The 13,571-nt window shown below is 42.6% G+C and overlaps 1 protein-coding gene across 2 annotated transcripts; it reads right to left on the minus strand.

Moving 5' to 3' along the window:
• Positions 1–31: 31 nt before the first annotated feature.
• zbtb40 (zinc finger and BTB domain containing 40) lies at positions 32–9,824 on the minus strand. Of its 2 annotated transcripts, none has more exons than XM_064965757.1 (13): positions 9,725–9,824; positions 8,887–9,049; positions 8,193–8,716; positions 7,938–8,053; positions 6,911–7,112; positions 6,280–6,690; positions 5,869–6,075; positions 5,558–5,722; positions 5,179–5,393; positions 4,193–4,352; positions 3,932–3,982; positions 914–1,134; positions 32–406 (listed from the first exon to the last, which is right to left on the minus strand). In XM_064965757.1, exons 2-13 carry the CDS (start codon positions 9,033–9,035, stop codon positions 221–223), a joined length of 2,607 nt encoding a protein of 868 aa, XP_064821829.1. In that variant the 5' UTR covers positions 9,036–9,049; positions 9,725–9,824; the 3' UTR covers positions 32–220. The 2 variants fall into 2 exon arrangements, with proteins under 2 accessions (XP_064821829.1, XP_064821830.1); XM_064965758.1 differs by having other exon boundaries at positions 9,698–9,824.
• Between the last annotated feature and the right edge of the window lie 3,747 nt (positions 9,825–13,571).

Consider the following 13,571-nt stretch of genomic DNA (forward strand, 5'->3'; position numbering starts at 1 on the left):
AAGATTATGGATTCTAAAAAGACACCAATCCTGAGGGTTTAGAGGTTACACTTCATTGCTTAATGTATCAACGTACACACTTCTCAATATTTACAAATCAAACAGGATACAAAACCAGTGTCCCTTGGTGTAGCATAAGTTAGTTTTATTCATTCCAAGCTGCCCAATGTTGCTAGGACAGTTCATACTTCACCAGGAAGTAGAGACTAGAGGTTAGGCGTCACTGGCCCTCCCCACAAATGAAAGTGACGGTTCCGTTCAACAAATCCTCCATGCTGACCGCCATCACCTCAGTGCTGGAGTGACCGTCCTCCGCGTCTCCCAGGGCAACATACACCTGCTGGGATTGGTCCACAGATATCACTTGTCCCGCCATGCCAGCGGGGTCCTCCTCTGTCTCAATCACCTGATAGGAGGTATGACATGTCAATCACATTTCACTAACATGCCATAGTTACATTGTATGAGATAAGAGACTAAATACAGGAGAGCCTAGAGCCCAAAACCACCCGTCATCCCAACCCCTACTCCCTTTTTGAGATTGAATAGGTGTAAGTAATATGGTGAAAATTACACTAAGGGCTCTATTCAATGATGCGTTACAGATTCCTCAATAGGAATGTAAAGGACATTTCCGATTGAGCCGACATATGCCGTGTTTACCGTGAATGCAGTCTCTGCTAAGGCAGGAACATTGCCTTTGAATTTCAATCACGCTGTAAAGCTGAACTTCCGCGATGCAGATTGAATAGAGCCCTTGGTTTATTAGTGACGCAGCGGTCTAAGGCCTTGAACTGCCCTGCCTGGTTAAATAAATCAGAGGACAAGATGGAGTCATTACACATTCACTGAGTGTAGGGAAGCGATTGGATAAGGGGTAGGGTGTAGGGGTTGACTTAGGACGCAGGCTTACCATCTGAGAGGTGGAGGCCTGCTCCTGCTCCTCTATTGTCCCTATGTGGCAGGAAAGGAAGTGCTCCTGGAGCTGAAGCTGGGAGGGGCAGACCAGCGGGCAGAGAGAACAGCCGAATGCTGCCCCTTCTTGGCTGAAATGCTCAGTGCTGGCGTGCTCCTGCATCTCAGCCTCGCTGGGGAACAGGCCAGGACAGTACAGGCACTTCACCACTGACAAGTCTGGGTATGGGAGAATACAGGAGGGGATAGGAGATCAATACACATGTACATAGAGCAGACACAGACAGAAAGAAAAAGGATTGTTATGTACAATACCAGGCAAAAGTTTGGACACTCATTCAAGGGTTTTTCTTTATTTTTAAAAACTATTTTCTACATTGTAGAATAATAGTGAAGACGTCAAAACTATGAAATAACATATGGAATCATCGAGTAACCAAAAAAAGTGTTAAACAAAATATATTTTAGATTCTTCAAAATAGCCACCCTCTGCCTTGATGACAGCTTTGCATAATCTTGGCATTCTCTCAACTAGCTTAATGAGGTAGTCACATGGAATGCTTTTCCAACAGTCTTGAATGAGTTTCCACATTTGCTGAGCACTTGTTGGCTGCTTTTCCTTCACTATGCGGTCCAACTTGAGGTCGGTTGATTGTGGAGGCCAGGTGCAGCATTCCATCAATCTCCTTCTTGGTCAAATAGGTGTGTTTTGGGTCATTGTCCTGTTGAAAAACGAATGATAGTCCCATAGATGGGATGGCGTATCTCTGCAGAATGCTTGTGGTAGCCATGCTGGTTAAGTGTACCTTGAATTCTAAATAAATCACTGACATTGTCACCAGCAAAGCACCCCCACACTTTCTCCTCCATGCTTCACGTGGGAACCACACATAGATCATCTGTTCACCTACTCTGCATCTCACAAAGACACGGCAGTTGGAATCAAAAATCTCAAATTTGGACTCATCAGACCAAAAGACAGATTTCCACCGGTCTAATGTCCATTGCTCGTGTTTCTTGTTCCAAGCAAGTCTCTTCTTATTGGTGTCCTTTAGTAGCGGATTCTTTGCAGCAATTTGACCATGAAGGCCTGATTCACGCAGTCTCCTCTGAACACTTGATGTTGAATTTAATTTATTTTGGGCAACAGACATATACAACAAAATGTACAATGTGGACCCAGAGGATATCACTTGAAAGTATTAATTAAAATGCTTGTTTCCAAAGTGGTCCTTAATGGTAAAAACAATAACACATATAATGATTAAAAGACAAGTCAAAATTACGAACAACCATAAATACATTCATTTATATTGACACCCTAAAAAGTGCCACTATTCACAGCACTTCTCCCTAACCTTAAAAATCAACCATATTCATTTCACATTAAAACAATCTATTAATTGCACATCATACCTATCATTCAAATAAATACACCTGACCAGCAGTAGGGGGCACAAGGGGCAGTGGAGTGGTTTCTCTTACTTAGACAACCTTGTCCAAATGAAAAACTTTGCCTGTTTTTTAAAGCTATTTCTACTTTTAATTTGCTTGATCTCCAAGGGAAGGCTATTCCTTAGACAAATGACTGTATGGAAAAATGTGCTCCTCGCGGTACTGTTTACTCTTGGAGTTTTACAAGACATAACACTAACTCTGGTATTGTGACTGTGTTGGTTGTAGACCATATCAATGTCTTTTTTCACTGTAACCTGCGGCACAATCATTTAACATTTAATCATTAAACATTTAATTAAGTTTAAATTGGTCCACTCTGGACTCCAAAGGCAACAAGCCCACCTCCCGGAACTCCTGTACCCCTCCCTATGTGGGTCCTAGGGGGGACATTCAGCATATACCTGCTAACATTATTTTGCATGACCTGCATTCTCTTTTTCAGCTTTTTTGTTGCCCACTATACCAAGCAGAGCAGGCATAATCAAAATGACACTGAATCAAGGTTGAGACAAGCAGTTTCTTAACTTTAATGTGAAAATATCTAGTGTTACGATATAAAAATGTCAATTTGTTTGCCATTTTAGAAAGAATTTGAGCAGCAATCAGGTCTCCAGAAAGGGATTGAAGATACTTGTTTTAGATTCAATCTCCTTGACTACACAGATTGTAGTTCATAAAGAAGTTTGTGAAGGTATCCCATAAAGAAGGAATATAAGGTGCTGAGGATTGACACAGGCCTGTATTTTCCTACATTTGTTTTACTGCTCTTCTTGTGGAGTGGAACCACCTGGGCTGTTTTGAGATCCTTGGGAAATGTACCACTACTAATAGAAAGGTTTACAATATGCGTTATCATTTTAGCAGTGGCACAAGCACTATCCTTTATTAATCTGCAGGAAGGTTATCCAGCCCAGTTGCTTTGATTGTGCTCATTAAGCATAGTAGATTGGAAAGGTAACTTTGGGTCTTTCTTTCCTGTGGCGGTCCTCACGAGAGTCAGTTTCGTCACAGCGTTTGATGGTTTTTGTGACTGCACTAGAATATTTTCCGCATTGACTTACCTTCATGTCTTAAAGTAATGATGGACTGTTGTTTCTCTTTGCTTATTTGTGTTGTTCTTGCCATAAAATGGACTTGGTCTCTTACGAAATAGAGCTATCTTCTGTATACTAAACCTACCTTGTCACAACACAACTGACTGGCTCAAACTCATTAAGCAGGAAAGAAATTCCACAAATTAACAAAGCACACCTGTTAATTAAAATGCAATCGAGGTGACTACCTCATGAAGCGGGGTGAGAGAATGCCAAGACTGTGCAAAGGGTGGCTACTTTGAAGAATCTGAAATATATTTTGATTTGTTTAACACTGTTTTGGTTACTACATGATTCTATGTGTTATTTCATAGTTTTGATGATGTCACTATTATTATACAATGTAGAAAATAGTAAAAATAAAGAAAAACCCTGGAATGAGTCAGTGTGTCCAAACTTTTGACCGGTACTGTATATTAGGAGTGCTATGTTATGTAGAAATATAACGTTATCGCAGCTCTTACCTGATTGCAGGTCCGGATTCCCCACCAGCAGCCCGTCAGAATCAAACATGCCTTTAGGAGACAAAAAATAATATAAAATATATTATTTCAAATGAAAACAAGAACTGTATATTCCTTACAACAGGGATGCACAACACTAATCCGAGAATAACAAAAAATTAAGACATTTTGCGATTATGGCAACCCAAGCAAAAGGGGTGGGGGGGGACAGGACAGGCCTGGATGCCAGGGCATTTTTTGGGTCTCCCTGGCCGTCCTCACCTGTGTGCTCTGTCTTCTGGTGCTTAGCCAGGCTACTGGCACTGTGGAGGAACTTGCAGCACACGCTGCACTGCAGCAGAGACTTGAGCTGCCGGTGGGTCTGACCAGCAAACACTTCCGGGTGGTTGGTACGGTTATGATACCACAGTCCCGACATTTGCTGTGGACGGAGAGATATGGTAAGTAATATACACTGAGTGTACAAAACATGAACAACTTCCTAACATTGAGTTGCAACCCCCACACTTTTGCTCTCAGAACAGCCTCAATTCGTCAGGGTATGGACTCTGCAAGGTGTCGAAAGCGTTCCACGGGGATGATGGCCCATGTTGACTTCAATGCTTCCCACAGTTGTATCAAGTTGGCTGGATGTCCTTTGGGTGGTGGACCATTCTTGATACACACGGGAAACTGTTGTGTGAAAACCCAGTAGTGTTGCAGTTCTTGATGCAAACCGGTGCACCCGGCACCGACTACCACACCCCGTTCAAAGGCACTTAAATCTTTTGTCTTGCCCATTCACCCTTTGAATGGCACACGTACACAACCCATGTCTCATTTGTCTCCATGCTTAAAAATCCATCTTGAACCAGTCTCCTCCCCTTCATCTACACTGATTGAAGTGGATTTAACAAGTGACATCAATAAGGGAACATGGCTTTCAACTGGTCAGTCTGTCATGGAAAGAGCAGGTGTTCCTAATGTCTTGTACACTCAGTGAATAACATAATACGCGCCATTTAGAGTGCATATATTTTACGCATGGGTGGTCCTGGGAATCGAACCCACTATCCTGGCGTTGCAAGCGCCAAGCCCCACCAACTCGTCCTTCAATAGTAAAAGATGAATATAAAGGTGTGTACGCTATAGGCTTATTAGTCTTTCAGAGCGATCAAGTTCAAAGAAATGTTTGACCCCGTTATCATAGACCAGAAACTCCCTTCAAGCCAAGGGTAGCAGTTTTAAAGGGATACTCGCTCTCTCACCTGGTAGGACTTCTGGCAGAGCTTGCAGCTGAATGGTTTGCCCCCAGCGTGGACGGCTATGTGTTTCTCCAGCAGGGAGGGGTTGGTGAACATCTTGTTGCACTCAGGACACCGGTGGTACTCCTTCGGGTGACACTCCTGGATGTGCTTCCTGTGGTCCTCCAGTGTGGAGAAACTGAGACGACACTTCTGACAGTCATGAGGCTCAGAGATGTCTGGAGGAGTGGAGGAAATGGAAAGAGAGGGAGCGAGTGCGAGCAGGGTGAAAGCCAGGCGAGATTGAGAGACATTTATAAAAATGTCCTCGGTGTCGTGTCTACTCACTTTGAAATATAGATTTTTTTTTTTTCTGGAGCATAAGCAGGAGTATCCTACTCACTGTGAGAGGTCTGTAGGTGAGCAGAGAGCCCGTTGGCCTGGCTGAAGCCTTTGCCACACTCCCTGCATACGTAGGGCTTGTCTCCGGTGTGTGTGCGCACGTGACGCGTCAGCTCAATGGACTGGGCAAACAGAGCCTCGCAGTACTGACATGAATACATTTTACCTAAAAACAAACCCCACAAACACAATGTGTATTTAGTTTTTTGGAGAGTTGGCATTTTTTTGTGAAACCTGAGATGTGAGATCTGTTATAGCGCTTCAATCTGGTGCTAGTGTGTGACCTTCAGAGTGTGTGTGTGTGTGTCCTACCCTCGGAGTGTTTCTTCTTGGTGTGGTAGGCCAGAGCGGCAGCCACACTAAAGCTCATGTCACAGTTTTTGCAGTGGTAAGGCTTCTCTCCAGTGTGCAGTCGCATGTGGTTCTTCAGAGACGAGTTGGCCCCAAACTTGGCCCCGCACTCCTCACACGCAAACGGCTTCTCCTCAAAGTGCTCTGTGCGTTTGTGGTACAGCATACCTGTCGCAATACAAACACAGTCAATTAAACTGGAGACACATAACACACCAGGTGCTCCTGCAGAATGGTTAAGGCCCAGTAGGCCTGCTATACATTAGTAGTGGGTAAGATAGTGAGCTCCTTCCCTTTCAATGCCAAGAATTTTACTATGCAGGTCCTCTACACTAACACAATCCGTTCCCAGCCCTGATCGGGCAAACTCACCTGAGGGGTGAGCGAAGGTCCTACCACACATATCACAGGACACCTGCGGCCGTTTCTTTTTGGCGGCTTTGGACTCTGGGTGGGCCTTGTTGCGGTGGAGCTGTAGTGCCCGCGATGTGGGCAGCTCCTCTGGGCACTCAGGGCACTGCAGCCTAGCTTCCTTGGACATGGTGCAGCGCTTGGTGTGGGCCACCATACGACACTTAAAACCAAAGGCCTTACTGCACCAGCGACACAAGTACGGACGAGAGGGGGAGGAGCGCTTAGCTCTGGATCTAGTCTTCCTCTCCCCTTCTCCTTCTTTCTCACCGTCCTCTTCAATCTCCTCCTCTTCTTCTTCCTCCTCGACGGTGTCTGCGTCGGCAGTAGTGGGCGACAGGGGCTGCTCCTCCGGCTCTTCAGCCTCGGAGCCTGGGGATCGATGCAACAAATCATTGAGTAGGCTAATTGATTGACCATTTGATAATGAATCGGTTGCCTGAGAAGATTATTAAATGAAGTCCAAAACAACAGAAGAGCGATGGATGGATCCCACTCACACACTGTAGTCAACTTAATTGTTGTTGTGTTGCCAAACATGTTGGCTAAAGCTTGAAACCATGCTGGTGTCCTTATTTCCCCTACTCTGTACCTGTAGCTCCCTGGCTGGTGTCCTCTCCTTGCTGAGTGTGCTCATGCAGCTGGGTTGCCAGATTGGGGTGAAACTCCTTAAGCAGACCCATCAGCGTGAGTAGTGTCTGGGCTGAGAGACTCCTCTGCTCCTTCACCCTGCCTTGAAGCCTCTGAAACACAGCAGGACCCCCTGGATCCCCCTCACTGCAGGACAGTATCACCTGAGATAGGTAAGGGTCAATACATGAGAGAATAATTCTGTAAACGTAGTAGAGGAAGACTTGTTCACCGTTTTAAGGAATGGAGTGTTGCATTGAATTGTGCGTTCTGTCATAGCAGAGACCACCCACTGGGCACAAACTGGTTGAATCAAAATTGTTGCAACATAGTTTGTCCACGTATTGTGCCTTGGAATCTACGTGGAAAATACATTGGATATGAAAATAGTCATCAACATAAACTGTTATTTTAAAGATTAAATTTCAACCACAGGATTATGTACCTATGGTAACCAAATTTCAACATAGACAAACCTTGTAAAAAATATGTTGAATTTGTACCTTTAAACCAAAGTCAGATCTTCAACGTTATATCCATTATCAGAAGAAAAAAACAGGCTGGGCAGCACCCCCTACTGGAGTTTGGATTTTTCTACTGCCACTTTGGTCTCCCATCCAGGGTTTTAACAAAGCTGGTGATAACACACTAATCTGTTGTATAAATAAACTACATATCTGGCATTGTATTCCCATTTGAACTTTGATGTGCTTTTAAAATGGTTGAAAGCACAGTGATAGACATTTGGGTGATAACTAAACCAAAAACATCTGACATTATTTTTCCATTGGAATTTGGTTGTGCTTTTTAGATGGTTGAAAGCATAGTGATAACACATTAGAAATTCAACTGACTTTTGGCTGTATTTTTGAGTGTGTGAATATAGTTGTAATCCCATTAATCAACCTCTCGACCAAATATTACCCAATTATCCACATTGAAATGATGTAGTGCGCCCAGTGGGCACTGTCTTCCATCCAAAGTCTCACCTGTCTCTCCTCGGTGGAGATGCCGTCCCAGGTCTGCAGTGCTCTGAGCCACTGCCGCACATCCACCACCCCTGTATCCATCTTGACTCCTCCCTGGGACATGGGGTCCACGTCAGCTGCAACCAGGAAATACAATCTTAGTTGACATGTCACCTCACTCACAGAAGCACCATAACAGAATTAATCAAAATAAATCAGGACATAACAGTAACAAAACGGAACATCGCAATGAGCCCATTTGAATTCAAAACCCACCTGTGCTCTCTGGAAGTTGAAGGCGAGCTCTTTTAGATGGTGGCCCATCCTTCTCTTTCCTCTCCTCTTTCACATTCACTGGCTCGCTCTGTGTGGCTGCTGTAGTCACTTCACTCTCCAAACCTGCCTCTTCCACCTCTTCCTTCCCCTGGGCTCCAGAGGGGTCAATCTTCATACCATCCTCTCCCATGCTAGGTACAGCTGTTTCTGGGGAAGCTGTGTGCTCGGCCTCTTGGCTCTGGAGCTGTGGTTGGGTGGTGATGGCGGGTGGTGAGGTCGGTGAGGCTGGTTGTGTAGTGTGTGTGGTGGTCGTCGACTGATTCATCAGGTTGGTGAGAATGTTCTTGCAGCCCACAGCTACGTCAAACATCTGCAGGCTGTCTGCGGCGGCAATGATGCGGGTGAAGTTGTGTTTCCCTGGGGGCAGCTTTCCGGTGTACACCATGTCCAGCAGGCAGGAGAACTCCGGGGACGACACCACAGCTGTGTCAATGGAGATGCTGTCCGAGCCCTCCAGCAGAGACCTGAGACAGAACAGAGGGAAGTTGTGGGTGTATGTAGGCTACGCAATGTTTATAAATCACAATGTGTGTACTGTAGGCTAGGAACTTTTCATAAATGATGACAGTGCCATTTAATTGGACAGTATAAGCGACAAAGCTGTTTGATTGAAATGAATGATTCCTTGAACAACCTAAAGAGCAGACTGGAGGCAGCCAGCACCAGTTTGTGGGCGCGATGGGGTGTGTCCCCCACCAGAATAGAGCAGTCACAGAACTGACTCTCCTTCCTCAGGGCGCGGAGCTGCTGCATCAGCTGCCTGCTGTAGTTGGGCAGCTCCATCACAACCAGTCTACCTGCACAGGTATGGGGAAACATGGTAATGGCGACTGGCAATCTTGGTTACATTTGAATCATTTAGAGATTTAGAGTGGTGAAATATATTTTTTACCCATGTTTTATGAAACAACCACACACAGTATGATTATTGCAAATAAAGAAATAACATTCACGCTGTACTGGTCATCGCACTGGTGTGTGTGTGGCAGGGAGGGGGAGTCTGTTCTTGTTTTTAAACCCATGTTGCAGAAGGCACATGAAATTATGCATCAAATCATCAGCTCCAGTGGAATTTATTTGATGTGTAGAGGAAAACACTAAGCAGTGTTGTGATGTAATCGTCAATAACAAAGTATGTACATTGTGTTATGCAACGAGGGAGATGGCAAATGACCTTGCAAGCTGGATAGCCTATAACCTCTAATAGGTAACGTAACTAGATAAAGTTACCTACTCGTTCAGAGTAATCTGATGTGAAAATATTGCAGACACACAGAAAAGTAGCTAACTAACATTCGCTCACCAACATTTGTTTTTTACTCTGATGTAGACCATGCTACAACCTGAACCTAGACCTGCTAGCATCAAAAGCTAGCTTTGAGGACAGTGGAATTAGGTCACGAAATGTCAGACGGAAACGATAAGCAACAACTAAATAAACTGACCAGAAAACAACTCCTCGTTCTCTTTACCTTGACTGTTATTCAAATAATCCGGCTCTTTATTTAAACTCCGTCGATGAACAAACTAAACAGCCCAATAAAGCTTCGGTATTTTGAAATGGCGATTGCTCGCAAGTACGTATAGAGAAAATAGGATATAGGAATCCCATTGGGCAATGAATGGAACGAATAATGCGTCACACAGCAGACTGTCGACCAATCGAGTTCACGTTGTCATGCTGCGTCACGCAATCCTGTCTCCAAATCAGGGTATGAGTCGAGGTCAGAGTATTTTAGAGAGTATGAAAAACAATGTTCTCCCTCCTATAATGAGTCAGGGGTTAATAACACTGATACCTAAGCCTAAAAAATAAGTGCTGCTCATCGATAACTGGCGTCCAATTTGTCTTTCTAATAATGACTATAAGATATTAGCCTTACTACTTGCAAAAATAATTAAAGAAGTCCTGGATGCAATCATTGATGAAACACAATTTGGCTTCATGAGGAACAGACATATTTCTAACAATGTCAGACTAGTATTAGACATACTTGACTACTCAGACCTAATAACCGGATAGCTTCATATTATTTTTTGATTTTTATAAAGCATTTGACACAGTAGAGCATCAGTTTCTCTTCCACTCCCTTGAGAGACTTGGCTTTGGGGATTGTTTCTGTAAGGCTCTTAAGACTCTCTATGCAAATGGTAACAGCTCTATCAGATTGAAATATGGCACCTCACCTAGATTTGAGTTAAAGAGAGGAATTAGGCAAGGTTGTCCTATCTCTCCGTAACACCCAACTTCTTGCAAATTCTTGAAATTATAGTCCTGTACAAGGTATTTCCATTGCTGGTAAAGAAATTATTACAAGCCAGCTGGCTGATGATACTACACTTTTTCTGAAAGATACTAACCAAATTCCCATATCGATCAATATGATAAAATCCTTTCCCAAAGCGTCTGGTCTATATCTTAACCTTAATAAATGTGAACTCATGTGTGACACCTTCATAATATGGTATTTCAGTAAAAGAAGAACTTACATATTTAGGCATAACCATTACATAGGATCAAAAGTCTAGAGGCATACTAAATTTGAACCCTCTTATTAAAAATACCCAGAAGAAGCTAAATCAATGGCTACAGAGGGACTTATCTTTAAAAGGTAGAGTCCTAATAACCAAGGCTGAAGGTATCTCTAGACTAACATATAGCGCTCTATCTTTATATCTTGACAGTAAAATAAGCAAGGAGATAGACCAGATGCTTTTCAACTTTCTGTGGAGAAACCGTACCTATTACATTAGGAAAACAATTGGATAAAACAATTCCTAAGACCCACTTCTATCTGGAATTGTATTCCTCATTATGTCTTCTCTACTTTTGGTGACCCTAACTTCATGTTGTTTTGCAATTATAATATTGACAAAATTCCAGTGAAACTTTCTGCTTTTCATCGGCAGGTTTTCTTGTCATGGTCCTTAATTTATAAACACAATTTTTCTCCACACAGATATTATATATGGAATAATCGGGATATATTGTATAAAATACTTATTTGTTTTTAGAATATTGGTTCCAAAATAATATCCTATTGGTGAGCCAACTGGTAAATGCAGAGGGTCTTTTACTCAGTTATAAGGAATTCTTATCACTTTACAAGGTCCCTGTTAACCTAAAGATTTTGCCATTGTTTTAGACGCCATTCCCTCAGGTGCTGCTCTGTTATTCAGGAACGTGTCAAGACCTGATCCTCAGAGCCTACCTTCTATTGACCCTGTTGACTCATCAGTAGGAAAGATTTGTTTCTCTTTTGGTCCGTTCAACAACAGAGCGATACGAACCTTGTTTCAGCAGGATGTTGTACCTTATGTCATGCCTTATTGGAATGGATTTATTGATAATATCTGTTGGAAAAAAAGTTTGGATGTTGCCACACACATACCTACTTGTTAACAAAATTAAGGAAGTTTCCTTTAAAACGATTCATAAATATTATCCTGCCAACCACTATATGAAGAAGTTTAAGGAAAACATCAACTCAAATTGCTCCTTTGGTAATGACCACCCAGAAACAGTGTTGCATATTTTTTGGCATTGTATTAATGTAAGAAAACTGTGGCAAGACATCAGTAGATTTATAATTGAACACATTTATGAAGATTCTACACTGTTGTGGAGAGATGTACTGCTTGGAGTCTTTACATATGATAGAAATAAGCTGAAACATTTTTATGTAATTAATTGCATTATTCTTTTGGCCAAATTTCATATACCCAAATGTGTTTTTGTTTGTAAATTTACATCACATTCTTACCCTACAAAAATAAATTGTCCATTGTTTATAATCTATATATACTTGTGTTCCCTTATGTACTTTCTGTATTGATTTGTTGTTAATAAAAAATATATTGAAAAAAAAATAAAGGGAGGAGTCGAGGAACCTGCCCATTTTCCTCGAAAGTATGTAATGTCACGATTTACAAAGCGTTACGATATTATAGAGATAAATTAATTATATCACATCTTGGAAAATATTTGTTATGTACTTCTGGTCGACGAAATTCATGCTTATGTTGGGTTTTTGAGCTAGCGCCCAATTGACTCCCATCCTTGTCCCAGCATCGCCCAGAACACATCGCGCAGTCCATTGACGACGCATGGGAACACAATGTGCGTCACTACGATTCCAATGCCGTTTCCCATATCCTCAAAGGTATCTATGGTATGGGTAACTGCATATGTGGAGTGTCTGAAAGTGGGCATGTCAACATAAGTAGGAGGCTCATCAGCGCTCTGTAATTATTTTATTTAACCAGGCAAGTCAGTTAAGAACTAATTCTAATTTACAATAACGGGTTACACTGTCCAAACCCAGACGACGCTTGTCCAATTGTGCGCCACCCTATGGTACTCCTAATCACGGCTGGTTGTGATACAACCTGGATTCGAAACAGGGTGTCTATAGTGACACCTCTAGCACTGAAATGCAGTGCATTAAACTGGGGACCTCTTGGTTAGACGGTTTTGATTGTGTTATTCTGTCGTTTCTTAACCTCGTAATGTCGACGTCTGCTTCCTTCCTCGTGGCAATCTAATTAGAATACAAAAATCCCCATAAAAATCAGTCAATTTAAAATAGAGATGTGTTTTTTTGCATTGGATGCGTCTCAATCCACCACATCCGTCTACGTAACACTTACGCACCTGCGCTGAAAGGTGACAAGAGCGGTGTTTGTCAGACCATGAGACATCCCAACAATCTGTCTTCTCACAGAATCGACTGTAGCGTTGGCCTATAAACTATAATGACCCCTCTACAGAAAGATGATTATTGGTCCCCTGTGGGAAGCATTGGAGTCCACATGGGCCAGCATCCCTGTGGAACACTTTCGACACCTTGTAGAGTCCATGACCCGACAAATTGAGGTTGTTCTGAGAACAAATGGAGGTGCCACTCAATATTAGGAAGGTGTTTCTTCATCTATGATTTGATGGGCTATGTATGATAGGGACACCTGACATGTTTGTTGTTGAATGTACTTTGTATTGTTTCTGTATGCAGCAGTTGTGTCCAAGACAAATTTCCACTTAGGGACAATAAAGTAAATCTTGAATTACCATTGGAAACACTTTGGTTGGTCCTGAATGATAGGCCTACATGTTATTCTGATACATAGCCTATTCATCTTGGCATCTGTTTGTACATGATATGTTTATACTGCATGTTCACCTGCCCGGGGACTGCAGATTTAAATTTGCTGTCATCCAAATCTGGTGCAATGGATCACTTCTCATATTCTGAGACTTATATTGTTGTACATTGCCCCAGCCAAACAAATGTAATACATATATACATATAACCTATTCAG

This window comes from Oncorhynchus masou, chromosome 5, assembly GCF_036934945.1.
Source record: "Oncorhynchus masou masou isolate Uvic2021 chromosome 5, UVic_Omas_1.1, whole genome shotgun sequence".
NCBI lineage: Eukaryota > Metazoa > Chordata > Actinopteri > Salmoniformes > Salmonidae > Oncorhynchus > Oncorhynchus masou.

Coding starts and splice junctions, on each gene's coding strand:
- zbtb40 (XM_064965757.1), bottom strand. CDS start 9,035: ATGGAGCTGCCCAACTACAGCAGGCAGCTGATGCAGCAGCTCCGCGCC. Junction 6,691..6,910: donor CACCAGCCAGGGAGCTACAG/GTACAGAGTAGG, acceptor ATCGATCCCCAG/GCTCCGAGGCTGAAGAGCCG. Junction 6,076..6,279: donor GACCTTCGCTCACCCCTCAG/GTGAGTTTGCCC, acceptor GTATTGCGACAG/GTATGCTGTACCACAAACGC.